General features: G+C 47.9%; 1 protein-coding gene across 1 annotated transcript in view; it reads left to right on the top strand.

Annotated features, from left to right (window-relative positions):
- The window catches only part of LOC141254942 (twisted gastrulation protein homolog 1-A-like), a 56,213-nt gene extending 29,491 nt beyond the window's left edge, over nucleotides 1-26,722 (top strand). The window contains exons 3-5 of the mRNA XM_073671054.1: nucleotides 8,633-8,732; nucleotides 9,962-10,171; nucleotides 26,435-26,722. Coding sequence (XP_073527155.1) covers nucleotides 8,633-8,732; nucleotides 9,962-10,171; nucleotides 26,435-26,682 — 558 coding nt within the window. The 3' untranslated portion in view covers nucleotides 26,683-26,722. The remainder of the gene's footprint in view (nucleotides 1-8,632; nucleotides 8,733-9,961; nucleotides 10,172-26,434) is intronic.
- Nucleotides 26,723-27,953: the final 1,231 nt, after the last annotated feature.

The following is a 27,953-nucleotide window of genomic DNA, read 5'->3' as shown; positions in this document are numbered from 1 at the left end:
GAGGTAACGCTCCCAGTCTCTCCCGTGGGAGTCGACCAACATCTTAAGCATCTGCTTTAAGGTGCCATTGAACCGCTCACACAGGCCATTAGTCTGTGGGTGATACGGGCTGGCCACCAGATGTTGCACCTGCATTTGCTTACAGAGGGACTCCATCAGCCGCGACATGAACTGGGTCCCTCGGTCGGTGAGCATTTCTTGGGGGAAACCCACTCTGGAGAAGATCTCCAGTAAGGCGGTAGCCACCTTGTCGGCCCGAATGGACGACAAAGCTACCGCTTCCGGGTACCGGGTGGCATAGTCCACTACCGTGAGTATGAAGCATTTCCCGGAGTGGCTGGGAGTGGACAGAGGTCCAATAAGATCCACAGCGACCCTCGAGAAAGGCTCTTCGATGATTGGCAGAGTTACCAGTGGGGCTTTGGGGCGCGGCCCCGCCTTCCCCACCCTCTGACAGGTGTCACACGAACGGCAGTAGGCACCCACCGCGGCTCCCATCCCAGGCCAGTAGAAATGCTGAGCTATCCTGGCCTTGGTTTTAGCGATCCCTAGGTGTCCGGCCATCGGAATCTCGTGTGCGATCCGCAACAATTCCGCCCTGAACGGATAGGGTACCACTAACTGTCGGTCCCTGGGCCACGCCTCCGGTGAACCCTGCTGGACCGTTACCCGGTACAGCCGTCCCTGGTCCCAGACCACACGCTCGCAGTCTGACTCCATGGGAGGCTGTGCCGCCTGTTCCTTGAGAGCTTTCAGGCTGTCGTCTGCTTCCAACGCAGCCTGAAATTCCTGACTTGATGTGGCCAGAATCGACGAAACTGCCACATCCTCCGTCAGCCCCTCCGGGCATGTCACCTGGCCGCTGTCTGACCCGGCAGACACTTGGTCAGAAGTGGGGAAGCCGTCGGACCTCTGCAAGGCTCCTTGGGCTCCGGCGCTCCCACTCCTGGTGACAGCGGCTATGACCGCTGTGACCGTGGGTAGTGCCCGCTTCCCCTCTGTTTCTGACCAAGCCGCCCGATCAGGCAGGCTTCCTAGGCCTTTGGACATCTCGGATGTGGGGAACTCCTGCCCTGGGGTCTTACCTGGCGGCTCCTCTCTTGGGACACCCCCACCCCCCATGGCCTGTTCCTCCCCCTGCAGTGGGCCTATACTCAGCAGCCTGGATACCCCTGGGAGCCCTACACTGCCGGTAGCTGCCCCCCTCTCCATCCCTGAGCTTCCCTCTACAGAATCCTGCCCGCCCCCTCCCTCACCGGAGGACAAGAGGTCACGGCACGCCGGCTGAGCACCTCTGCGGGCATCCCCACACTCCCCACCTGCTTTCACTAACCCTGTTTGTGTTGTGTCTGTGCAGGTGTTACCCTCAGGTTTCACTCCCTCCTCCTCAGCAGGACACACACTACATACAACATGGTTGGCATTAGCAGCAGACAAATCAATACACTCTTGGGGGGCCGAACTTGGGGGTTCAGAGGGTACATACTGCGATACTAGACGCCCCAAGTCGGTCCCTAATAAAACATTTGCGGGAATATTTGGCGTTACTCCCACCTCCCGCATCCCCCTTCCGGCACCCCAGTCCAAATACACCATGGCAACGGGAAGTGCCGGCTCCACGCCTCCAACCCCGGAGACGGAAAGAGTCTTTCCTGGTACCAAGTCCTGGGGGGACACCACCTCAGGCCGTACCAGTGTTCGTTCAGCGCCCGTGTCCCGCAGTCCCATGACCGCAGAACGGCCTATGGTGACGGGTTGGATGTTGTCCAGGGACCTACCACCACCCCCTCCCACACACAAAACATTGGGCGCTCTCTGGGAATGGGATGGGGTCTTTTGGCGCTGGGGACACTCAGCCCTAAAGTGTCCTGGTTTGTTGCATAGATGACAACGTCTTACGTCTGGTCCTTGCCTGGAGAGGGCAACAGGGGGATACACCCCTTGTGTTCTAGGGGCCGGGGAAACAGGGGCATGACTGGGCTTACCCCCTCTCCAGGTGCTGCTGGCAGACTTCTTCAGCTCAGGCGCCCTGTTATTGGCATACTCGTCTGCCAGGGCGGCTGTAGCAGAAGCCCCTGTTGGTTTTCGGTCACGGAGGAACTGTCGGAGGTCCTCTGGGCAGTTCCACAAAAACTGCTCCGTGACGAACAGTTCCTGGACCTCCTGGCGGGTAGTAAGCGCTAGACCCGAGGTCCAGTGCTCTGCGGCTCTCAACAGCGCCCGCATATGATCGGTCCAGGTGTCCTTGGGGCCACGCAGCAGGCTCCGGAACTTCTGGCGGTACGACTCGGGAGTGAGGTTGTACTGCCGGATCAGGGCCCGCTTGATGCAGTCGTAGTTCTGTACCTCCCCGGCAGGTAAGTCCCCCAAGGCATCCAGGGACTTACCCCTCAAACGGGGGGTCAGGTATCTGGCCCACTGATCCCGGGCCAGATGGTGCTGAAGACAGGTCCGTTCAAATGCCACCAGAAAGGAGTCCAGGTCCCCATCCTTCTCCAGTAGAGGGAAGTCCTCAGCTCGGACTTTGGACGACTTGGTCTCCTGATGGGTTGGTTGCTCTAGCGGAAGCCCCCGCTGGGCCAGGTCCAGTTGGTGCTGGCGCTCCGCAGCTCGCTCTGCACGCTCCGCAGCCTCCCGGCGCTCTGCAGCTTCGCGCTCCTCCTCCGCTGCCTTCTCTGATGCTGCCAGGAGGGTTTTGTAGACGGCATCGCCATGAGACTGGAGACTTGCCATAGCCGCTTGTAAAAGGGCTTGTGATCTGGACAGGCTGGGCTGGGTAGGTGGTGGGCAGCCCACTGCGGGACCGTATACTGGGGACTGGCTCCCTGAGGTGCCCGGGCTGGACTCCTCCTCGCCATGAGTAACAATGTCCTCCCCTCCTGCCACACGGACCGTAGCATTAGCCTCCTGCAGGGTCTTGCTCCTGGTGCCGTCTGCCATCTTGGTAACCGACACCGCTGCAACCCTGAGTTTGCACACACCTTGTTATACTTTTAGCCTGACCGTCTAACGTTGGGCTGACCTTAAGACTCCAGCAGTGGAAGTTACCACTGGCAGTCTTTAGTGCCTGGGAGTAGGGGTCCCACAACACTATTATTCTGCAATCCCACCGCTCTGCCACCAATGTGATGAAAGCCGGCCGGTGGGTGCAGCTCTCTGGCGCCCCCTTACCTCTCAGGTCAGTCAAGGTACTGCACCTAGAGAAAGTAGTGCCAGGTAGCTGCAACCAGCGCAGGGAACACGGTAGTGTGTTATCCCTTCAACGTCACTAAACCGTAACGTCACTACACAGCACAACTCGCTAGCGCCCTCTTAGCCTCAGGTCAGTCAAGGAACTGCACCTAGGATAAGCGGTCGCCAGGGAGACTGTCCTGTAACCTACTGGGTATCGGGGCCCTCTGTAGTGAGGGCGGTATATATATCTTCCTTGGCCGCGCCAGGAATATATATATCTGAACCTCCGACCGTCACTACCAGCCTTCCCCAATCCCCAGTTGGTATGCTGCCACCAGTCCCTATTTTAGATATACGCCCAGTCCGTGAATGGGCCTATATCGGGTCAGGAACCAACCCTGGGTAGCGTTTTTGGCTTGAGCCGAGCTCACACGGACGTGCGTTCGTTATGCAGAATAAAAGGCAGGCCCACAATTACTTGAGGTAATTGATTATAATAATACACTAGATACACGATATACAACTAAATATACACAGGTATAAGGTCAGGCTAAACTATACAACAATGGAATACAACACACAGAATCACCACAGCATATCAGTTACCGGTTTCTTGATTTTCTTGTGACGCAGGGAGAGGATTCTGCGGTCGCAGGCACGGTTCTTTGTTACAGGCTGAGGCCTACCACCGCATGGTCAAACTGCTCCTCCCCTTGGTGGCCTCAGCTGGTGCTCAGATGTTCAGCACACCACTCTTGGGTCAAGACTGACTTGTCTCTTGTCTGTCCTGCTATCTTACCTGCCCTGTCCCGCCCACTGCTGGTGAGGTCAGCTGACTCAGTCTCCACCCTCAGGTCTAACTTCGATCAGAAGCCCAAATTCTATGGAACCCAATAACTTCTTCTGGGATGGTCTCATGATACCCCCAGGGGTTCCCATGGATTCGGGCCGCCGTAACCGACCTTTTGATATCAATTATGATACCATACGGTCCTCAGGAATGGCTCCGCGCTATATCTTGGCTTCCAGAGCACGTACAAACGTCTACCGCGGAGGCTTGTGTGCGCAATGGTTCCGGGACGCCGTGATATTTTTTTTATTGGCCCATCCCACGCAACATGCGTGTACTATTCATGTTTCTATATCTTATGCCTCCATGCTTGTGACAGACAAAGAAACTAGTCCTATGGGACAAATGGTCAGTTACAGATGGACGAAGCACCCCCCCCTGCTGGCTGTGTTTCCTCTCGAAGTCTTTGAAGCTCCTAGCATTCAAGTGTTAAGTAGGCTTCTTATCTTACAGGAGCCTGGATGGGGGGAAACTATCTAGTTGACGTTTTAACAGAAGGTCCCAAGGGTGGGGGCTGCTGAAGTGTGGCCATCCCTGGATATGATTTATCATTACCAAGATGGCGGCTACAGGTTCATCACAGAGGCCCACAAAGAAAATAACACAGTACCTACAGTCAAATATGGTGAAGGTTAAAAGATGTTTGGGGTTGTTCTGTTGCCTCTGGCACTGGATGCCTTGACTGTTTGCAAAGCATTATGAAATCTGAAGATTACCAAAGGATTTTGGTTACAATGTAGTGCCCAGTGTCAAAAAACTGGGTTTGCATCCTAGGTCATGGGTCTTCCAGCAGGACAATGACCCCAAACATACTTGAAGAAGCATCCAGAAATAGATAGAAACACAGTGCTGGAGAGTTCTGAAGTGGCCAGCAATGAATCCGGATCTAAATCCCATTGAACACCTGTGGAGAGATCTTAAAATTGCTGTTGGGAGAAGGCACCCTTCAAATATGAGAGACCTGGAGCAGTTTGCAAAAGGAGAGTGGTCCAAAATTCCAGTTGGGAGGTGTAATAATAATCATAATAATAATACTAATAATTTTATTTATATAGTGCCAACATATTCCACAGAACTTTTCAATTAAGAGGGGACATGTACTGACAATAAATATAACACAGAGTAACACATAGTTCAACAGTTACAGGAGGAGTGAGGACCCTGCTTACAATCAAGTATAAGGAAGTAGGGGGGACAAAAAGCTTGTGCATGATTATAGGAAGCGATTGATTGCAGTTATTTATTCCAAAGTGTGCAACTAAATATTAAGCTGGGGGTGCTAACAGTTTTATATGGTCCATTTTGAGGGTTTTATGTTTTTTTTCTCTGTTTTTTTGTGTTGTTCCAATACACACAAAAGAAATAAACGTGTATAACAAAATGTGTAATTGCAATAATTTTCTAGGAGAAATACTTCATTTTCAGGAACAACATCAAGGGTGCCAACACTTTCAGCCATGACTGTATAACATACGGATAAAATTATTGGAACACCTACACATTACACCATATAGCAGTTTTTATGACATTCCATTATAAATCCATAGGCATTTTATATGTAGTTGGTCCCCACTATTTGCGAGGTCAAACAAGAGGACCTGGCTCACGAACTCCATTCTAGTTCAAGCCAAAAGTGTTTGATGGGGTTGAGAACTGTGCAGGGCAGTAAAGTTCTTTCATACCAGGCTCATCCAACCATACCTTTACTGACCTTGCTTTGTGCACTGGTGCACAGTCATGATAGAACAGAAAGGGGTTTTTGCCCAACTGTTCCCACAAAAGTCAGAAGCATACAATTGTCCAAAATGTCTTGGCATGATGAAGGATTAAGATTTTCCTTCAATAGGAAAAAGGGGCATAAGCCAACACCTGAAATAAAGCCCATATCCCTACTACAGCAAACTTTGCAGTTGGCACAATGCTGTCAGGCAGGTAACATAGAACATATTTCCACTGCTTCAGAGTCTATTGGCGGCGTGCTTTACAGTAGTCCATCCTGCGCGTGACAATGTCTTTGGTGATGCATTGGAATCCCATGTCATTAAAGCGCACCTGTCGTCAGGATTGTGCTCAGTAAACCACATACACTGTCACGTGGGTGACATTACACTGATTAAAATGATACCTTGGTTGATGAAATCCGTCCTGTGGTTCTTGTGTAATCTTTACTTTCAGTTTGGAGATAATGATATGCTCGTGCTTTGTAGTGGCCTGTGGGGGGCGCTCTATCTGGTGCTCTGCTTACATATTCATCTGTCTGCTCTTATGACAGCTCACTGATTGTTCACTGACCTCCTATTTTACATAATGCATCTAGTAGTGCGGGGCTACGTGAAATACGAGGCAGGTCAGTGAAGGCACAGTGAGCTGTCATAAGAGCATATAGATGAATATGTAAGCAGAGCACCAAATAGAGCCCCCCCACAGGCCGCCCCAGAGCATGAGCATATCATTATCTCCAAACTGAAAGTAAAGATTACACAAGAACCACAGGATGGATTTCATCAACCCAGGTATCATATTAATCAGTGTAATGTCGCCCACCTTTTAATGTATGTGGTTTAATGAGCAAAATCCTGCTGACAGGTGCGCTGTAAGTTCTCAGGGCACTGTTTTTGTGCCGATATCAATGCTAGGAGAGGTTTAGAACTTTGCAGTTATTTAGCAATCTGTTCATGGCTTTTATGCACTAAGGACCTCAGCATTTGTCGTCCTCTGTAACTCTAGTGGTTCCTAAACGCTTCCACTCTTCAGTATTGATGTTCACAATTGAGCGTGAAATAAGCAGGAGCAGAGAAATTTCACGAATTGACTTGATACAACTGTGGCATTCTATTAAAGGAACCAGATTTGAATCCAGTGATCTCTTTAGAACAACCCAATCTTTTACGAGAGCTTCCAAAGGCTTGGTGCTTCCTTTATAGGTCTCTGGCGATGGGACTAAATGAAATTCCAGGAAGTAATAATTAATCCCTTCACGACATATGCCATAAACTTACATCCTATGTCGTGTCACTGCCTTTCATGAGGGATCGCACGCCGAGCCCACATCTTTCCCCGCACATGACAGCTGATTTAATCAGCCATCATGTGCCTCTAACAGTTGCAGGAGGAGCAGAGCTGTTAACCCGGTTAAATCATGCTGTCAATCTCTGACAGTGGCATTTAACACGCTCCGGGAAGGGGGCGCGTCAATCCACGCTTTCATCAGTACGCCCATGACATGATCGCAGGGCACCGATGGGTTGTCGTGACAGCCAGGGGTCTGCTAAAATTCCCGTGCCACGTGCCTGTCATAATTCACCTGTGAAAGCCAGCCCGTGGCTAGGGTTCATAGGAGATCGTGATTTTAGCTATACATAGCAGTGCTGATGTACTACTGTGTATAGCACAAGGATCAGACAATCACAGCTTCAAGGCCCCTGAGGTGACTATCAAATACAGTAAAAAAAAAGTTTTTCAAAATATGAAAAATAAAACACAAAAGTTCAAATCACCCCCTATTTCCTCATTAAAAATAAAACAATAGAAGAAACACATTTGGTATTGCTGTGTTCGTAAAAGTCTGATCTATCAAAATATGAAATAAATGAATACGATCGGTAAACAGCGTAATGAAAAAAAAAGTCCAAAAGCCAGAATTTCGTTTTTTTTTGGCCAGTGCAATATTGCAATAAAATGCAATAAGAGGAGATCAAAACATTATATCTACCTCAAAATGGTATTAGTAAAAATGTCTGCTCAGGGCACAAAAAATAAGCTCTTACACAGCCCTATATCCCAAAAAATGAAAACGTTATAGGTCTCAGAAAATGGCGACAAAAGCAAAAAATGTTTTCTTACAAACTTCCAAATTTTTTTGCACCACTTAAATAAAAAAAAATATGCATGTTTGGTATCTGTGTACTTTTACTGACCTGGAGAATCATATTACCAGGTCAGTTTTACCATATAGGGAACATGGTTTAAAAAAAAAAAACACAATTGTGAAATTGCATTTTTTTGCAATTTTTAAGCGCTTGGAATTTTTTCCCTGACAGTGTTTCCAATTTGTGACATGTCTTCTATTTAGGCTGATTTTGAACGGCAATTATTTTATAGTAAGCAAAGAAACTGTCAGTATTTCCACAGTGTGCCGGATCCACTTTACATCTGTTTTTAGTTTGTGCCTTTTTTTTTACTACCGTGTGCAATCTGCTCTTCTAGTATGCAAAAAAAAAAACTAATTAAAGTTTCCCAAGCTTCTCCTAGTCAGTGAAAAACGGAAAGCACACAGATATAACATGGAAGGCATCCGTGTAGTGTAAAAAACTAAAAATGAATAGTTAAAAAAACTACTGACTATAATGTGTCTATGTGCAATCAGAAAGCACACAGACATGAAAATCGGTTGTGTGAATGGGGCTTTAGGCTAAATTCTCAAGTCCACATTAGAATCCATGTATGGACCGCAATGTCCTGATCGACAATGAGATTCCTGACCCGCACTAACACTCTCATAGGCATATATGAGTCTGTTAGTTTGGATCCAGAGACCTGCAGTCCGTCTGGGCATTGCACAATTATTTTGCGGAAAGCAGTTTGATCCTTAAAATGATCTCTCCTCAGGAGCTCTGTCAGTGCAACATGAAAGAAGATGATTGTCCCTGCTGTCAGGATTGCATGCTGTGTCTTGGGAGTCTATGGGACCAGTGCTGCAACTGTGTGGGTAAGTAGTTTCCATCATCATAATAAGAAAAATCTGCAAAGTATATAAGATTATAAGAAGATCCATTTAGAAGCCAGCACTCTTTGTCTTCCATAAAAAAAACGTTTAAATGATAGACAAAGAGTGCTGGCTTCTATATGGACCTTCCTATACTGTTATAGAGGGCTTTGCCATGCAACAGGACAGGTGAGCTGATTGTATTCTTGTGTCTCTATTAAACTATATAAGATGTACAAATAGAGACTGCTATGTGAAGTGCATTTTACATTCACAGAAAAACTTCTCATTAGGCCACATTCACACGTTGAGTATTTGGTCAGTATTTTACATCAGTATCTGTAAGCTAAAACCAGGAGTGGGTGAAAAATAGGTGGAGCATGTGTTTCTGTTATACTTTTCCTCTGATTGCTCCTCTTCTCATTTTGGTTTACGAATAGAGATGAGGGAACCCAAACTGTTAAGTTCAGGGTTCGTAGGAGAGAGAGAGAGAGGAGAAAGAGGGGAGAGAGAGGAGAGAGAGAGAGAGAGAGAGAGAGGGGAGAAAGAGGGAAGAGAGGGAGATGAGAGAGAGAAGAGAGACAGAGGGGAGGGAAAGGAGAGAGAGCGGACAGAGGGAGGAGAGAGGGGGGGCAGAGGGGTTGAGAGAGAATGGAGAGAGGGGGGAGAGACAGAGGAGAGAGAAAGGGGAGGGAGAGGAGAGGAGAGAGGAGGCGAAGGGGAGAGAGAGGAGAAACAGAGAGAGGGGAGAAAGAGAGGAGAGAGGGAGAGGGGAGAGAGAGGAGAGACAGAGGGGAGAGAGAGGAGAGAGAAGAGAGACAGAGGGGAGAGAGAGGAGAGAGAAGAGAGACAGAGGGGAGAGAAAGGTGAGAAAGGAGGCAGAGGGGAGAGAGGGAGTGGAGAGAGGGGGGGCAGAGGGAGTAAGAGAGATAATGGATAGAGGGGTGAGAGAGAGAGGAGAGACAGAGGAGAGAGAAAGGGGAGGGAGAGGAGAGAGAGAGAGAAGATTTTCCAGCTCCAAAGTTCGGGTTCCCATTGATTTCAGGTTCAAGTTCGAGGACAGTTCTGCTACCTGAACCGAATTTTGGACTAAAATTCGGTCGAACGCCACGAACCCGAACTTCCACGGGTCCTCTCATCCCTACTTTCAAATACTGATGTAAAATACTGACCAAATACTGAACGTGTGAATGCGGCCTTACAGTAATAATCACCATCTTTTGGTTTCTCAGGGTTGTGCAGTGAAAATAAGGCGAATCGTAAACATGCGGCCCGGAGAAGTTCCCTGGAGGTGCTCCCTGTGCCACTGCCTTCTCTATTTCAATCACTGAGTGAACTACAAGGAGATGCAGCCATGGACTGGGATGTTCACACTCTACCTGTCACTAAAGAGCTGAGCCAGCAATCTCACCTAGATCACATCCTGCTTGGTGCGCACACAGGTATGACGCAGACAAGCTGCTGAGGCTGTGTTCACACATTGCGGCTGCAGTGCTTTTTTTGCTGAGGTTTTTCAAAATGTATTGTTTTTGCCATAACATTCAAAATTGAGGTGAAGCTGCACAGTTTTGACTGTGATATCAGAAAAACTGCGAAACTGCAGCAGAAACAATGTAATGTACCTTCTTTTTGAATTTCATGTGTTTTTGAAAATCCACAGTTAAAAAATTCACTGCAGATTGAATGTATGAACACAGCCTTGCAAGTGTTTATTCCATTGAAACCTGCTTCCAGCTAGGACCGTTCTATTTGCTTTTAGGCCAGATTTCCAGATTACAGCTTGATCATTTGCTTTTTTGCTAGCCATGCTAAGAGTTAATCCTAAATGTAGTGAATAAAGTTACTCAGCCATTGAGCTGATCTATGCCATTTGTCTTGTCACAGTCACCACAGTTTGAAATTTACAACGTGACCACATTTTAGATTAATGCAATTGAACATTATTAGAATAAACATGGCTGCTTTCTTTTAAAAACAATTCCACACCTTTCCACAGTTTTTTTTGTGATATTGCAGCTAGGCCTCTAAGGCTGTGTGCCCACGTAGCATTTTTCAAGCGTATATGCTGCGGAATTTCCGCAGCGTAAACGCTTGAAAAACGCATGTATATCCGCACCCCATGGTCCCCAATGGGATTCCGCAAGTTCTATGCACATGCTGCGGATTTTTCCGCAGCGTTTATGCCGCGTTCAAAAATCCGCAGCATGTCATTTAATTTTGTGTTTCCGCAAGCAGAATTGCCTTTGTCCAATGCATAAAAAACGCAAGGCAATTCCGCATGTGGAAAACGCGTGATAAACGCGCGAAAAATGCGCGATAAACGCGTGCGGAATTCCGCATGCGTTTTTCCGGGAGAGGACTTGCATTTATGCAGCAGAAATTTTCTGCTTCATAAATGCAACGTGGGCACATAGCCTTACACATGTGGTCAAAACTGTTGGTACCCCTCGTTTAATGAAAGAAAAACCCACAATGGTCAAAGAAATAACTTGAATTTGACAAAAGTAATAATAAATTAAAAATCTATGAAAATGAACAAATGAAAGTCAAGCTTGCTTCCACAGAATTAAAAAAAAAATTAAACTCATGAAATAGACCTGGACAGAAATGATGGTACCCTTGAAAATAATGTGACAAAAGCGACATGATAAATCAAGTTGTGTCCACTAATTAGCATTACAGGTGTCTACAATCTTGTAATCAGTCAGTGGGCCTGTATATAGGGCTACAGATACTCACTGTGCTGTTTGGTGACATGGTGTGTACCACACTCAACATGGACCAGAGGAAGCAAAGGAAAGAGTTGTCTCAGGAGATTAGAAAGAAAATTATAGACAAGCATGCTGATGCTGCGTCCAAAGCTCTGCACACAGGTGAATCCGCATGTTTTCATTGAACACATGCGGATTCACCTGCGTCCACTGCATCCTATACATTGCAGTGGTAGAATTTCTCTTGCAGCGACCAGCGTCTCTGCAAGAGAAATAGACATGCTGCGGTCTGTGAAGACGCGCAGCATGTCCGTCTCCGCGGGTGTGCCGCAGACGCATAGTGGACATGGGATTTGTATAAATCCCATCCACTATGCTGTAACATCTGGCCGCTGCGGATTGCACTCAGTGCAAGTGTGTTGCGTCCAATCCGCAGCGAACACTGATCGTGTGCACATACCCTTACTGATCCAGGTTTGTAGGTCGCCTTGCTCACACCTGCCTTTTCAGCTTTGCCCATAAATTTTCAATAGGATTGAGATCAGGGCTTTGTGATGGCCACTCCAAAACATTGACTTTGTTATCCTTAAGCCACTTTGTTACCATTTGGAAGACCCATTTCCGCCCAAGCTTTAACTTCCTGGAGAATGTCTTGAGATGTTGCTTCAGTATTGCCATATAATCTTCTTTTGTGAAGTGCACCAGTCTCTTTTGCAGCAAAAGAAGCCCACAACATGATGCTGCCACCCCCGTTTTTCACAGGTGGGATGGTGTTCTTAGGCTTCCAAGCTTCCCCCTTTTTCCTCCAAACGTAACGACGGTCATTATGCCCAAAGAGTTACATTTTAGTTTCATCAGACCACAGGACATGTCTCCAAAAATTAAGGTCTTTGTTCCTGTGTGCATTTGCAAACATTAATCTGGCTTTTTTATATTTCTTTTGGAGTAATGGCTTCTTCCTGGCAAAGTGGCCTTTCAGCCCATGTTGATACAGTACTTGTCTCACTGTGGTTATTGACACAATCTTACCAGCTTCCGCCATCATCTTCACAAGGTCTCTTGCTTTTGTCCTTGGGTTGATATGCACATGTCGGACCAAAGCACGTTCATCTCTGGGACACAGAACCCGTCTCCTTCCTGAGCGGTGTGATGGCTGGACATTCCCATCTTGTTTGTACTTGCATATAATTGTTTGTACAGATGAACGAGGCACCTTCAGGTATCTTGAAATTGTACCCAAGGATGAGCCAGACTTGTGCAAGTCCACAATTCCCTTCCTAATATCTTGGCTGATTTCTTTAGACTTTCCCATGATGCTACACAAAGAAGCAGCGTGCTTCAGGTGTGCATTAAAATACATCCACATGTGCGTCTCTAACTAACTCAGATGTTGCCAAAAAACCTATCAGAAGCGTTGAAACACATGACATCATCGTATGGACAGTCCAGAATTGTTATAGGCATAGTAATCGTACTTTATGTAAACTTTTGACTTTGCAGTAAGTAATAAAAAAGCCTTAAAACATTCTCTCTCTCATTATTCTGCCATTTGACAAATATAAAAAAATATGGTAATCCTAATTGACCTAAAACGGGAAAGATTTATTCTGATTTCATGTCAGATATTGAGAAAAACATGCATATGTGTCTTTTTATATAGTGTATGTAAACTTCTGGTTTCAACTGTATGTAAAATTAGATCAGTACTGGCAATGTTAGATATTTTTATGAATGTGGCAAAGGCTATTAAAATGCAACTAGAAATCATTGACTGCCAGAATTGCACTTTCCTCTAATCACAATTGCAAAGAAGTACTGCTCAATAACCAGTGCCAATATTTCCAAATGGGTTGTCTCCTAGTATCAAGAGACTGCTCATTACAATAAAAGTGCTGCAAGAAAAAAAACAAAACTATGCTTATTGTGCTGACTGACTGAGTTCTAATCATTAAAGGGGTATTACAATCTCCAAGATCCTATCCCAATATGTAGTAGGTGTAATAATAATATTAGCAAATACCTGATTCTCTATGTCTCTTTTCTCATGTGCAGACATTGCAGGACCTAATTGGAGGTATTTTCTAATATTATTATTATTACACCTACTACATTGGGATAGGATCTTGGTGATGGGAATACCCCTTTAGAGGGGTTTTCCCACGAACGAAAGTTCATTTTAAATATTGCCTGTGTCTGACCCTGTACGGAACATATCGCATCTCATGGGCAGGGGAGGAAGTAAAAGAGTATACAGACAGGACAGAAGGGGATCACAGAGGATTCTTTTTGTGAGGTAAAAAATTTCACTGCTTGATTTTAAACAATATTTTACCTCACAAAATGACTCCTCTGCGATCTCCTGCTGTAATGTCTGTATACTCTTTTACTTCCTCCCCATCCCAGGAGCTGTGGTATAATCAGACCATGTTCCATACACTGTCACACACAGACCATTTTTAAAATGAACTTTTGTTCGTGGGAAAACCCCTTTAAACTAAATGTTCTATAACCTGGGTAAACATATAACAAAGTTTTTGAATCAGTACACTGCAGAGCAATCGTATATATGGAGGACCACGGAGTACTTCCTCCAATAACTGACTCTAGAGCAGTTTTTCTATTTCTTCAGTGCCCCTCTGTTCCAAAGTTATGTTCTTCTTTAATAATGGTACATAATGTAACTTTCAACCATCTGGGTGTGTGCCACAAAACTTCATTGTTTGATTTTTCTCCTCTGATGTTGGCAAAGCCACGTCCATAGGGTTCTGTGGTTTATGCTCAGTTGGTTGAAGGTTACATTTATAGTTTTATTACAAGGGAACATAACTTTAAAACAAACGGGCACAAACGAAAAATGAAAACCTTTTCCAAAATCAGTGTAGCAGCACCAATTGTAGGAAGTATTTAGTTTCAATTAAAAAAGGCTATAGTAAAACAATACAGCTAAGGCCCCACTATCAGTATTTGGTCAGTATTCGGTCAGTATTTTTTCTCAGGAGTGGGAGCCAAAACCAGATGAGGAACAATCAGAGAAAAGGTATAATAGAAACAAGTCACCAATTCTGCATTTATCACCCACTCCTGGTTTTGGCTTACATATACTGAGGTAAAATACTCACCAAATACTGATAGTGGGGCCATACCCTAACATTCCCCTGCACAGCCCCGGTGACTCAAAGCAAGTAGGTACAGGGAGAAGAAAACTTCCATTTTCTCCCTGTAGCTGATGCTTCAGTAAACAAGATACACACGTTTTAAACTCTATTTACCTGCAAATTAGCCATATATCTGCAGGTAAATAGTATTTATGGATGTGACAGGTTCACTTTAAGAGAAATGAGTTTCAGGGGCTTTCAGCAGCCATTCTGTGTAATCACTTGAACCTGTAAGTTTGTCGAAACATGTATAGGCATGTTCAATGGTTATGACTCCTTAAAGACTTTTAAAAATGTCTACCCTGATATCAGTTTTAGTTCGAATTCATCCGTGAAAAACAGTCCATGTATGGGTAGTAATGTTTCATATATGCCTATGAGGCTGTTGAGTTTCTGGCAGGAGTCTTTGACTAGTCCATACATCACAGTCTGTACATAGGCTGTGTTTCATGGATATCTGAATTCAGCCTTTACATTCTGGAAGGAGATAATGATTCAAAGTACTTACTAATGCTTCAACAGGTATTTCCGAACTTGTAAATCTAAGTGCTCAGACCGTGTGCCGAAAGCTTTTGATATCATGTTTTGAAATCTTGAGGTGGACATATAGCAATACACTAACATAATGTTATGCACACGCCCGGACTGACTGGCGTGTGCGGGTGTTGTGGTTCCACTGGACCATGAACCGGAGAGTGCCTGGAGGGGCGTGACTAAGTATCTGGCCGATCCGACCAAGATGGCACGACGCCAGTGCACCAGGGAGAAACCGGGCAGAGGGACCAGGTGCTACTCCAGGTTAAACTCCGGACACGGGGGTTGACCCACACAGGGATTACTGGAACAGGCTGGTTAGGCTGGCGCACAGACTGGAGGGTATAGGCAGGCACGACTGGTATGCAGGCAGGCGGGTAAAGGCAAGCGCAGCTAGAGTGCAGACAGGGAGGCACTAGCAGGTAGGAACACAGGCGGGATAGGACCCAGTACACACTGGGACTCAGGAACAATACAGGCAGAGGGGTACAGGCAAGCACAGCTAGAGTGCAGACAGGGAGGCACTGGCCGAAAGGACGGGTTGGAGCACAGAAAGGTTAAGACCCAGTACAGACTGGGTCACAGAACCGCAGATGCGGTAGACAACCACAGCAGAGAGGGAACGCCCGAAGCGGTGGGCAAGAACAGAGCAGGACGGGGCTGCAGGAGCAGCGAGCACAAGCAGGGCAGGGCAGGACAGGACTGCCGGAGCAGCGGGCAGAAGCAGGGCAGGACAGGACTGCCGGAGCAGCGGGCAGAAGCAGGGCAGGACAGGACTGCCGGAGCAGCGGGCAGAAGCAGGGCAGGACAGGACTGCCGGAGCAGCGGGCAGAAGCAGGGCAGGACAGGACTGCCGGAGCAGCGGGCAGAAGCAGGGCAGGACAGGACTGCCGGAGCAGCGGGCAGAAGCAGGGCAGGACAGGACTGCCGGAGCAGTGAGCAAAAGGGTCAGAGCGGAGCAAGGCTGCCGGAGCAGTGAGCAAAAGGGTCAGAGCGGAGCAAGGCTGCGGAGCAGTGAGCAAGGAGTCAGAGCAGGCTAGAACCGCCGGAGCGGTAAGCAAAGGAGTCAGAGCAGACTAGAACCGCCGGAGCGGTGAGCAAAGGAGTCAGAGCAGGCTAGAACCGCCGGAGCGGTGAGCAAAGGAGTCAGAGCAGGCTAGAACCGCCGGAGCGGTGAGCAAAGGAGTCAGAGCAGGCTAGGCTGAGTAGGGGGGACAGGGCTCTGTTCACACGGAACAGACAGGAAGGGAAAGGCAGAGCTAGACACCCACAGGGTACTAGCAGAGAAGTAGCGAGTGGACCACAAACTCACAAACGGGAGTACAGAGACAACAAGCAGGAGTTAGGTACGAGTTCAGACTCTGCAGAAAAAGGAAGGGAACGGACATAGAGGCAAAACAGGTAAAGGATAGGAGAGAGTTCAGACTGGAACTGAGTGTACGGAGGAGACCGACACTGCAGCGGAATACAGGAGCGGGTCTGGGAATACGGCCCCCAGAGAGGCAGGACGAACAGGCAAGGAGCGTGTTCAGACAGGACAGACAAGATACAGGAGCGGGTCTAGGTAATCAGCCCCTAGAAGGCGGGAGGAACAGGCTAGGAGCGTGTTCAGACAGGTCAGACAAGATACAGGAACGGGTCTAGGTAATCGGCCCCTAGAAGGCAGGAGGAACAGGCTAGGAGCATGTTCAGACAGGCCTGGAAATACAGCCTCCAGGATAGGCAGACAAGAGAACACAGAACGGGACCTGGCACCTTCAGAGTGCAAGCACACACTGAATGAAACACTATGCTCAGGCAGGAATAGATGGGAGCAGCTGAGCTATATACCAGGTGACAGACAGCAATAGGCTGAGGACGCACAAGGGGTGTGACCCACAGCAGGTACAAAAAGCAGGAAGTGATCGGGCGCCGCCCTTAAGCAGCAGAAACAGACACAGACAGCATGGAGGGAAGCCAGAGAGACATTCTGGACTGGAGATCAAGTGCGCACTCTTGCACAGTGGGAGATGGACCACCATGCAAGGACGCCGCCAGGTATGTTACAGTACCCCCCCCCCTTACGCCCCCTCTTCTTCAGGCCTGCCAGAATCTTCCGCAGGGAATTCGAGGACCAGTCGTTCACTTCAAGGAGATCACTTCCACTGTCCACAGGAAAAACTGATCTCATCTGGTTAGCTAGGATGCTACCTCCTATCCAGCCATCCTCAGCAACAGACGAAACGGGTGGAGTACCAGGAACAGCACACAAGGAAGTCTCTCTCCACATATTTTCAGGTGGCACCCCAGAGGGTACAGGAGACAACTGGAAGTCCTTCACCGGGTTGGAGGGGGACAGAGACTTGGGGGGTAATCTCTGCTTCGAGGTACATCTTGTCAAGCTCACAGGAAGAAATAGACGTGTTATAAGGTACAGGATGAGGAAAAGTCACTGTCTCTTTGTTATCTGGTGGTACCCCGGAGGATTCAGGAAACTGGAGGTCCTCCGCCGGGTCAGAAGAGTGCAGAGGCTCAGAGAAAACATCTGCTTCAGAGTACACTAGGTCGGACTCACTGGACGAAGCAGGCGAGGTATCGGGTACCGAGTATAGGAAAGTCTCTGTCCATTCACCACCAGGTGGCACCCCGAAGGGTTCTGGAGACAACTGGCGGTCCTCCGCCTGGTCAGAAGGGTGTAGAGACTCACGGGTAACCTCTGCTTCAGAGTACACTAGGTTGGACTCACTGGACGAAGCGAGCGAGGTATCAGGTACAGAGTAAAGGAGAGTCTCTGTCCTTTCGCTACCAGGTAGCACCCTGAAGGGTTCTGGAGACAACTGGAGGTCCTCCGCCTGGTCGGAGGGGTGTAGAGACTCGGGAGTAACCTCTGCTTCGGAGTACACTAGGTTGGACTCACTGGACGAAGCGAGCGAGGTATCAGGTACAGAGTATAGGAGAGTCTCTGTCCTTTCGCTACCAGGTAGCACCCCGAAGGGTTCTGGAGACAACTGGAGGTCCTCCGCCTGGTCGGAGGGGTGTAGAGACTCGGGGGTAACTACCACTTTGGGGTACCGATTGTCAGGCTCACAGGACGAAGCGGACAAAGTATCGAGTACCGAGTGTAGAGAAGTCTCTCTCCATTTGTCATCGAGTGGTATCCCGGAGGATTCAGGAGGCAACAGGGGGTCCTCCGCCAGGTAGTAGAGGTGCACAGACTCAGAGGTAACCACAGCTTTGGAGCATCCTTGGACATGCACACCGGTTAAAGTGGGTGAAGCATCTGATGCCGGGTGCAGGAAGTTCTCCTGTGTGGAGTCTGGATGGGCAGAAGTCTCTTCGGGCAGGAGAATCGGAGCACTACCCACGCACATTACCCGTTGGGGCTTCTCCGGGATACAGGGAGATGAAGCTTCAGTAGGGACTTCAAGGTTGGGGTCAGGAGGTCTCAGGGAGGACAGACCCTGGCGTGACGGCTTGCCTCTACGTCTAGCACGTCTGGACTGCCTCTTGAGGTTGGGAGATGTATTCCGGAAAGCGTAGTCACCCTGTGAAGATTCTGGGTGGACAGTAGTCTCATTGGGCTGGAGGACTATTGCGCTACCCACACACACATTACCCATCGGGGCTGCTCCGGGATATTGGGAGGTGAAGCTTCAGCAGGAGCCTCCGGGTTAGGATCATCGAAGACCATTAGAAAGGCCACCAGGAAGGCCATTAGGTCCAGGAGGATCGGATCCTGTGTTTCATATAGGGGGTTGATCCATTCCAAGGCATCACCCGCCAGGTAAGACATAATGAATGCCACCTTAACCCGATCGGTGGGAAAACATAGAGGGTAGAACTTGAAGTGTAGCATGCATTGCTCCACAAATGCACGACTTTGTCTTGGATCCCCATAGTAACGTGGCGGATCCGCAGGAACGAGAGCAGATAGATCCATCTGGACGGGTGCGTAATTCGCCTGGAACTCAGCTGAGAAAAAAAAAATAAATTTTATTTATTTATTTTTAATGCATGTATTCGCTGGAAAACTTCTCAGAGAGCGAAGGCCCTGGGGCTCAACGGGAACCATGGCCTGAGCATGCTGTTATGCACACGCCCGGACTGACTGGCGCGTGCGGGTGTTGTGGTTCCACTGGACCATGAACCGGAGAGTGCCTGGAGGGGCGTGACTAAGTATCTGGCCGATCCGACCAAGATGGCACGACGGCATACGACGCCAGTGCACCAGGGAGAAACCGGGCAGAGGGACCAGGTGCTACTCCAGGTCAAACTCCGGACACGGGGGTTGACCCACACAGGGATTACTGGAACAGGCTGGTTAGGCTGGCGCACAGACTGGAGGGTATAGGCAGGCACGACTGGTATGCAGGCAGGCGGGTAAAGGCAAGCGCAGCTAGAGTGCAGACAGGGAGGCACTAGCAGGTAGGAACACAGGCGGGATAGGACCCAGTACACACTGGGACTCAGGAACAATACAGGCAGAGGGGTACAGGCAAGCACAGCTAGAGTGCAGACAGGGAGGCACTGGCCGAAAGGACGGGCTGGAGCACAGAAAGGTTAAGACCCAGTACAGACTGGGTCACAGAACCGCAGATGCGGTAGACAACCACAGCAGAGAGGGAACGCCCGAAGCGGTGGGCAAGAACAGAGCAGGACGGGGCTGCAGGAGCAGCGAGCACAAGCAGGGCAGGACAGGACTGCCGGAGCAGCGGGCAGAAGCAGGGCAGGACAGGACTGCCGGAGCAGCGGGCAGAAGCAGGGCAGGACAGGACTGCCGGAGCAGCGGGCAGAAGCAGGGCAGGACAGGACTGCCGGAGCAGCGGGCAGAAGCAGGGCAGGACAGGACTGCCGGAGCAGCGGGCAGAAGCAGGGCAGGACAGGACTGCCGGAGCAGCGGGCAGAAGCAGGGCAGGACAGGACTGCCGGAGCAGCGGGCAGAAGCATGGCAGGACAGGACTGCCGGAGCAGCGGGCAGAAGCAGGGCAGGACAGGACTGCCGGAGCAGCGGGCAGAAGCAGGGCAGGACAGGACTGCCGGAGCAGCGGGCAGAAGCAGGGCAGGACAGGACTGCCGGAGCAGCGGGCAAAAGCAGGGCAGGACAGGACTGCCGGAGCAGCGGGCAGAAGGGTCAGAGCGGAGCAAGGCTGCCGGAGCAGTGAGCAAAAGGGTCAGAGCGGAGCAAGGCTGCGGAGCAGTGAGCAAGGAGTCAGAGCAGGCTAGAACCGCCGGAGCGGTAAGCAAAGGAGTCAGAGCAGACTAGAACCGCCGGAGCGGTGAGCAAAGGAGTCAGAGCAGGCTAGAACCGCCGGAGCGGTGAGCAAAGGAGTCAGAGCAGGCTAGAACCGCCGGAGCGGTGAGCAAAGGAGTCAGAGCAGGCTAGGCTGAGTAGGGGGGACAGGGCTCTGTTCACACGGAACAGACAGGAAGGGAAAGGCAGAGCCAGACACCCACAGGGTACTAGCAGAGAAGTAGCGAGTGGACCACAAACTCACAAACGGGAGTACAGAGACAACAAGCAGGAGTTAGGTACGAGTTCAGACTCTGCAGAAAAAGGAAGGGAACGGACATAGAGGCAAAACAGGTAAAGGATAGGAGAGAGTTCAGACTGGAACTGAGTGTACGGAGGAGACCGACACTGCAGCGGAATACAGGAGCGGGTCTGGGAATACGGCCCCCAGAGAGGCAGGACGAACAGGCAAGGAGCGTGTTCAGACAGGACAGACAAGATACAGGAGCGGGTCTAGGTAATCAGCCCCTAGAAGGCGGGAGGAACAGGCTAGGAGCGTGTTCAGACAGGTCAGACAAGATACAGGAACGGGTCTAGGTAATCGGCCCCTAGAAGGCAGGAGGAACAGGCTAGGAGCATGTTCAGACAGGCCTGGAAATACAGCCTCCAGGATAGGCAGACAAGAGAACACAGAACGGGGCCTGGCACCTTCAGAGTGCAAGCACACACTGAATGAAACACTATGCTCAGGCAGGAATAGATGGGAGCAGCTGAGCTATATACCAGGTGACAGACAGCAATAGGCTGAGGACGCACAAGGGGTGTGACCCACAGCAGGTACAAAAAGCAGGAAGTGATCGGGCGCCGCCCTTAAGCAGCAGAAACAGACACAGACAGCATGGAGGGAAGAAAGAGAGACATTCTGGACTGGAGATCAAGTGCGCGCTCTTGCACAGTGGGAGATGGACCACCATGCAAGGACGCCGCCAGGTATGTTACACATAAACCTAATTTCTTATGCCTTCTCCCTCTTCTTTTAGATAAACATGTACAATCAGCAGTTCCTAGGTCCAAATGCTACACCATATTGGGGATCAATTGAGACACATGTACATTTTGTGCAAAAACTTCTTGCTTTCATTCTGTCCCAACCAAGTAATTGTTTTCTTTGTCATTTAGATCAAGACTAAGTTTTGTGTTTTGGATAATTGCTGCATTATCCACTTGTGCTTCAGCTTATAAACAGATGGCCAGACAGTATACATTTACTGGTACATTGTAGTATTCATGTTTTCTTTAATAATTGCAAGCTATCCAGGCCCAAGGTACTAATGTCACCTTTATTTGGTGGAATATTGCTCTCACAGTAATGATAGATTGTTATATATAATGTACAGCATTTTCGATAAAAAAAAAATGCCTGCAATGACTATCTTTAATTCCGTTATTTGGTAAATTGAGTAGCTAAGGGAATATTTTGTTCACTACCACAATTAGGCTACGTTCCCACAGAATGCATTTGCTGGGGACCTCTGTATAATTCCCTGCTGATATCATTGCAGAAAAGGAGTGGGGAAGCCGCACATTTCACCCATTGCACCACAAAGGGTGAAACTAGCACCAATATTTGCATCATAAAGTGATATGCTGTGGACATCAAGCCTTGTCACTTTATTCTGAAGATACGAGTATTTCAAAGCAAGAACAGCAAAGGGACACAAAAAATAAAAAAAAATAGTAGAAAAAAGGCAGCCGTATTTACCAACACATGTCAAAAAACTAATTCACTACAGGATGCAGCTGTCATGTCCCCGGAAAGGTGTGGGCTCATCGCCGGAGTCTGCGCCAAAGAAGGGGATGTGAACTTGGGCGTATTCATACGTCCAAGGTCGTAAAGGGGTTTTCCCACGAACACATTTCATTTCAATCAACATTTTAATCAACAGATCTTGGAATCATAGGCGGATTATAATGAGGGCAATCTGGGCAACCGCCCGGGGCCCCGAGCCTCCAGGGGGCCCGGGACTCCGGGGTGTCTATGGCCAGATTGCCCTCATTATATGTGCGGCGCCACGGCACATACCGGCAGACAGTGGCGGGGGGCCCCCGGACCGCTCCCCCAGCAGCGGCGCACAGCCGCTACTTCTTCTTCGGCCGGGCCAGCACTGCAGCAGTTAACTTCCCTGTGCTGGCCCGGCCGTGTCACTGCTAGGAGACACGGCCCTGTGCGCGGCCGTGTCTCCTAGCTGTGACGTCACGCAGTGCGCGCCCGGCCTGCTGCACCGGAGAAGAGCAGGACGACTGGAGCCGAGCCAGGGGATGGTGAGTCTGTGTGTGTGTGTGAGAGTATGAGTGTGTGTATGTGTGCGTGTGTGCAAGCAGATATCATTGTGTGATGTCTGTTTATATGTATTTTGTGTATCAAATGTGTTTATGCGTGTGTGTATATGTCTGTATATGTCTGTATATGTTTGTGTGTGTGCGTGACTGTGTGCATGACTGCGTGCAGCCTCCTGCTGAGTATAGATGGCGCCGTGTGACCTCCTGCTGTCTTTGGGGGGGCGCCGTGCGGCCTCCCGCTGTGTATAGATGGCGCCGTGCGGCCTCCCGCTGTGTATAGATGGCACCGTGCAGCCTCCCGCTGTGTATAGATGGCACCGTGCGGCCACCTGCTGTGTATAGATGGTGCCGTGCGGCCCCCTGCTGTGTATAGATGGCACCGTGCGGCCCCCTGCTGTGTATAGATGGCATCGTGCGGCCTCCTGCTGTGTATAGATGGCACCGTGCGGCCCCCTACTGTGTATAGATGGCACCGTGCGGCCCCCTGCTGTGTATAGATGGCACCGTGCGGCCCCCTGCTGTGTATAGATGGCGCCGTGCAGCCTCCCGATGTGTATAGATGGCGCCGTGCGGCCTCCCGCTGTGTATAGATGGCGCCGTGCGGCCTCCCGCTGTGTATAGATGGCGCCGTGCGGCCTCCCGCTGTGTATAGATGGCTACGTGTGGCCTCCCGCTGTGTATAGATGGTGCCGTGCGGCCTCTCGCTGAGTATAGATGGCTACGTGCGGCCCCCTGCTGTGTATAGATGGCGCCGTGCAGCCTCCTGATGTGTATAGATGGCGCCGTGCGGCCTCCCGCTGTGTCTAGATGGCGCCGTGTGGTCTCCCGCTGTGTATAGATGGCTACGTGTGGCCTCCCGCTGTGTATAGATGGCGCCGTGCGGCCTCCCGCTGTGTATAGATGGCTACGTGCAGCCCCCCGCTGTGTATAGATGGCTACGTGCGGCCTCCCGCTGTGTATAGATGGCTACGTGCGGCCTCCCGCTGTGTATTGATGGCACCGTGCGGCCTCCCGCTGTGTATAGATGGCTACGTGCGACCGTAAAAGAATGGTAAAAAATAAAAAATAAATATATAATTACCTTCCGATGGCATGCCGACGTCGCGTGACCCGTCACATGACTAAATGACGTCACGGCAGGTCCTTTTCAGACCATCGCGAGCTGCCGGCAAGCCTGGATGCATCGGATAAAGACACCGGGGGCCATCAGAAGGTAAGTATAATGTATATTTTTTATTTTATTCTTTTTTTACAGGTTCTATGGTACCTGGATTCGAAGGAGAGTCTCCTCTTCTCCAAACCCGGGTACCATCCGCATATTGAAACGCATGGAATCCGCATGTACAGATGCAGTGATGCGGATTCCATGCGTTCCAATGCAAGTCAATGGCGGCGAAAACGCCGCGCTTCCGCAAAATAATTGGTAATGCTGCGGATTTTTCCGCAATGATATCATTGGGGAACATGGCAGACCTTCTACCAAGCGTTTTTTAAGCGTTTCTGCAGTGGAATTGCCGCTGCGGAAACGCTTAAAAAACGCATAGTGGGCACACAGCCTAAAAAAATTATTATAATTAATATTGTGCCAAATTAATTTCACGTGAACTATCACATGAGCATGTGACAGGGGATCATGTGACATGTGATACATCAGATGTGTGTGTGTGTGTGTGTGGGGGGGGGGGGCCTTCTAAACTGCCCGGGGCCCTTGCTACTCTTAATCCACCCCTGCTTGGAATAATAATAAGTTCCACAATTGGATGTGTTTAAATAAAATGTTCCTGTGCTGAGATAATCTTATAAATGTGCCCCTGCTGTGTACTGTGTAATGTCTGTGTCTGACCATACAGGAACATGGTCTGATCATACCACATCTCCTGGTCTGGGGATAAAACAAAAGATTATACAGGCATTATACGCAGCTGATTCTTTCTTTGAGGTAAAACATTGCTTAAAAACAGGCAGTGCAATGTTTTACCTCACAGAAAGAATCAGCTGCGATCCCCTGCTGTAATGTCTGTATACTCTTTTGTGTCTTCCCCTGGCCAGGAAATGTGATATGATCAGTGTTCCGTACATGGTAAGACACAGCCATTACACAGTACACAGCAGGGACACATTTATAAGATTATCTCAGCACAGGGACATTTTATTATAACACATCCAATTGTGGAAATTATTATTATTACAATATCTATTAATTAAAATGTACTTTGTTCATGGGAAAACCCCTTTAAAGAAGACTTGTCATCAGGAGAAAAGTGACTAGTATTTGTTCTTATTATGTTCCCTCTGTCCCCTGAGTATGTTCTTTTTGTTTTTTTCAAATCCACCATAGGGTTCCATAGAAATTGGCCTCTAATTCCTGCTAATTCTTATGAACTTTTCTCAGTGGGCGTAACCCATAGCATTCTCTGGGGGCATATCTTCAGGCTGCTCTGCATTATTACCCTGTGACCTACGTCCCTTTGCTAAAAATCATAAAAATGAGCACTAAATAAAAAGGACCATAACTCTGGAAGCATATAGAGGATTATTTTTTTTTAAAAAAACAGCATACTCAGAGAATAAACAACCAAAAAATGGCCACTTTTGGGCTGGTGACAAGTCCTCTTAAACCCTTCATTCCAGTTTTCACTTTCCAAGCAGGCCAAATTTTTCTGCTGATGACTCCTTCCCACATGTTTGTCATTATGACCCTTCTGTGAAAACCAACCCGTGGTTGGAGCTCATAGGAGATCGTGATTTTCTCTATACATAGCAGTGCTGCCGTTGATGCACAGCTTCAGGTCCCCTAAGGGGACTATTAAATACAGTAAAAAGTAAAAAAAAAAAGTTTTTAAAAATATGAAAAAAACAAACAAACAAAAAACACAAGTTCAAATCACTCCCCTTTTGCCTCATTAAAAATAAAACAATAAAAAAATAAAATATACAAATCACTGTGTTAGTAAAAGTCTGATCTATCAAAATATAAAATAAATTCATCCAATTGGTAAAAGGCGTAACGAAAAAAAATTGAAATGGCAGAATTACTTTTTTTGACTGCCGCAACATTGCAATAAATGCAATAAAAGGCAATCAAAACATTGTATCTAACCCAAAATGGTATCAGTAAAAACATCAGCTCAGGGCACAATAAATAAGTCCTCACACAGCCCTTGATCCCGAAAAATGAAAACGTTACTGGTCTCGGAAAATGGCGACAAAAGCATTTTTTTGTTTTTTTACAAATTTCTGAATTGTTTTTCACCACTTAAATAAAAAAAAAACTATACATGTTTGGTATCTGTGTACTTGTACTGTCCAGGAGAATCATACTGCTGGTCAAAATTATCACAGTTGTGCTGACCAAATCAGTTGAAAGGTTCCCTTTAAAGAAATTGTGTCAAGTATTTGCCATGATCTTTTTTATTGAGAATATTATTTTGGTCAATACTATGCAGTTCTGATAATGGACAGTATATTATAGTGCAAAGTTTTAGCCAGTTGGTTTACCAGTACAGCAAACCCTTACATGGGCAGGGTAGTGTAAAGATCAGAAATCATTCAGTGTGACATATAAAATATTATGTGACGTCCGGCCAGTTGGTTTTCATATTGCTGTAGGTATAACAAATGTTTCACTTTGAACATATTGATGGCAAGAGCTAAATCAAGTATCTATATTGTCATTACTGATACTGTGCACCAATTTATATGTGTAACATGTACAGTACATAACTGACTAAGTTGTTTCTTTCTTTTTCCATTCAGCTGTACCTGCTCCGTCTTCAGTGAATACGTCCAGTATCTGCACTGTAATGTACTTTAAATCCTGCATGTCTATGAGACGTTGTCATGAAACCTGCGAATTTACTGGATCCTCCAGATACCGTTGGTTTCACAATGGTTGTTGTCAGTGTGTAGGACCAGACTGCTATGGATATGGAAGCAAGGAACTGCTATGCCAGCAGTGCCACCCTAAAGGAGCACTGACTGCTGGAGAAGGCGATACAAAGTAGTACTAGAGAGATCTGCAAAAAATAAAGGAAAATTTAAGAGGTGAGCTTTAAATTCATAATCGGTAGTGCATAATTAGTTGATTCATATAGTGTTTAAAATGTAATTGTATTTTCAACAAAATTTGTATAAATGAACAATACAGGTGAATATAAAGAAAACTTGCAATACATCTTATCAGGGAAATCAGCTTACATTCCCACATACAGTACAGACCAAAAGTTTGGACACACCTTCTCATTTAATGATTTTTCTGTATTTTCATGACTATGAAAATTGTACATTCACACTGAAGGCATCAAAACTATGAATTAACACATGTGGAATTATATACTTAACAAAATAGTGTGAAACAACTGAAAATATGTCTTATATTCTAGGTTCTTCAAAGTAGCCAACTTTTGCTTTGATGACTGCTTTGCACACTCTTGGCATTCTCTTGATGAGCTTCAAGAGGTAGTCACCGGAAATGGTTTTCACTTCACAGTTGTGCCCTGTCAGGTTTAATAAGTGGGATTTCTTGCCTTATAAATGGGGTTGGGACCATCAGTTGTGTTGTGCAGAAGTCTGGTGGATACACAGCTGATAGTCCTACTGAATAGACTGTTAGAATTTGTATTATTGCAAGAAAAAAGCAGCTAAGTAAAGAAAAACGAGTGGCCATCATTACTTTAAGAAATGAAGGTCAGTCAGCGCAAAAAATTGGGCAAACTTTGAAAGTGTCCCCAAGTGCAGTTGCAAAAACGATCAAGCGCTACAAAGAAACTGGCTCACATGAGGACCGCCCCAGGAAAGGAAGACCAAGAGTCACCTCTCCTTCTGAGGATAAGTTTATCCGAGTCACCAGCCTCAGAAATCGCAGGTTAACAGCAGCTCAGATTAGAGACCAGGTCAATGCCACACAGAGTTCTAGCAGCAGACACATCTCTACAACAACTGTTGAGAGGAGACTTTGTGCAGCAGGCCTTCATGGTAAAATAGCTGCTCGGAAACCACTGCTAAGGACAGGCAACAAGCAGAAGAGACTTGTTTGGGCTAAAGAACACAAGGAATGGACATTAGACCAGTGGAAATCTGTGCTTTGGTCTGATGAGTCCAAATTTGAGATCTTTGGTTCCAACCACCGTGTCTTTGTGCGACGCAGAAAAGGTGAACGGATGGACTCTACATGCCTGGTTCCCACCGTGAAGCATGGAGGAGGAGGTGTGATGGTGTGGGGGTGCTTTGCTGGTGACACTGTTGGGGATTTATTCAAAATTGAAGGCATACTGAA

Source organism: Phyllobates terribilis, unplaced genomic scaffold, assembly GCF_046119375.1.
Source record: "Phyllobates terribilis strain yellow unplaced genomic scaffold, ASM4611937v1 Scaffold_1__5_contigs__length_1240528914, whole genome shotgun sequence".
In the NCBI taxonomy this organism is placed as follows: Eukaryota; Metazoa; Chordata; class Amphibia; order Anura; family Dendrobatidae; genus Phyllobates; species Phyllobates terribilis.
The sequence above is the reverse complement of the archived record's forward strand: the minus strand, read 5'-3'. Positions and strand labels throughout refer to the sequence as shown.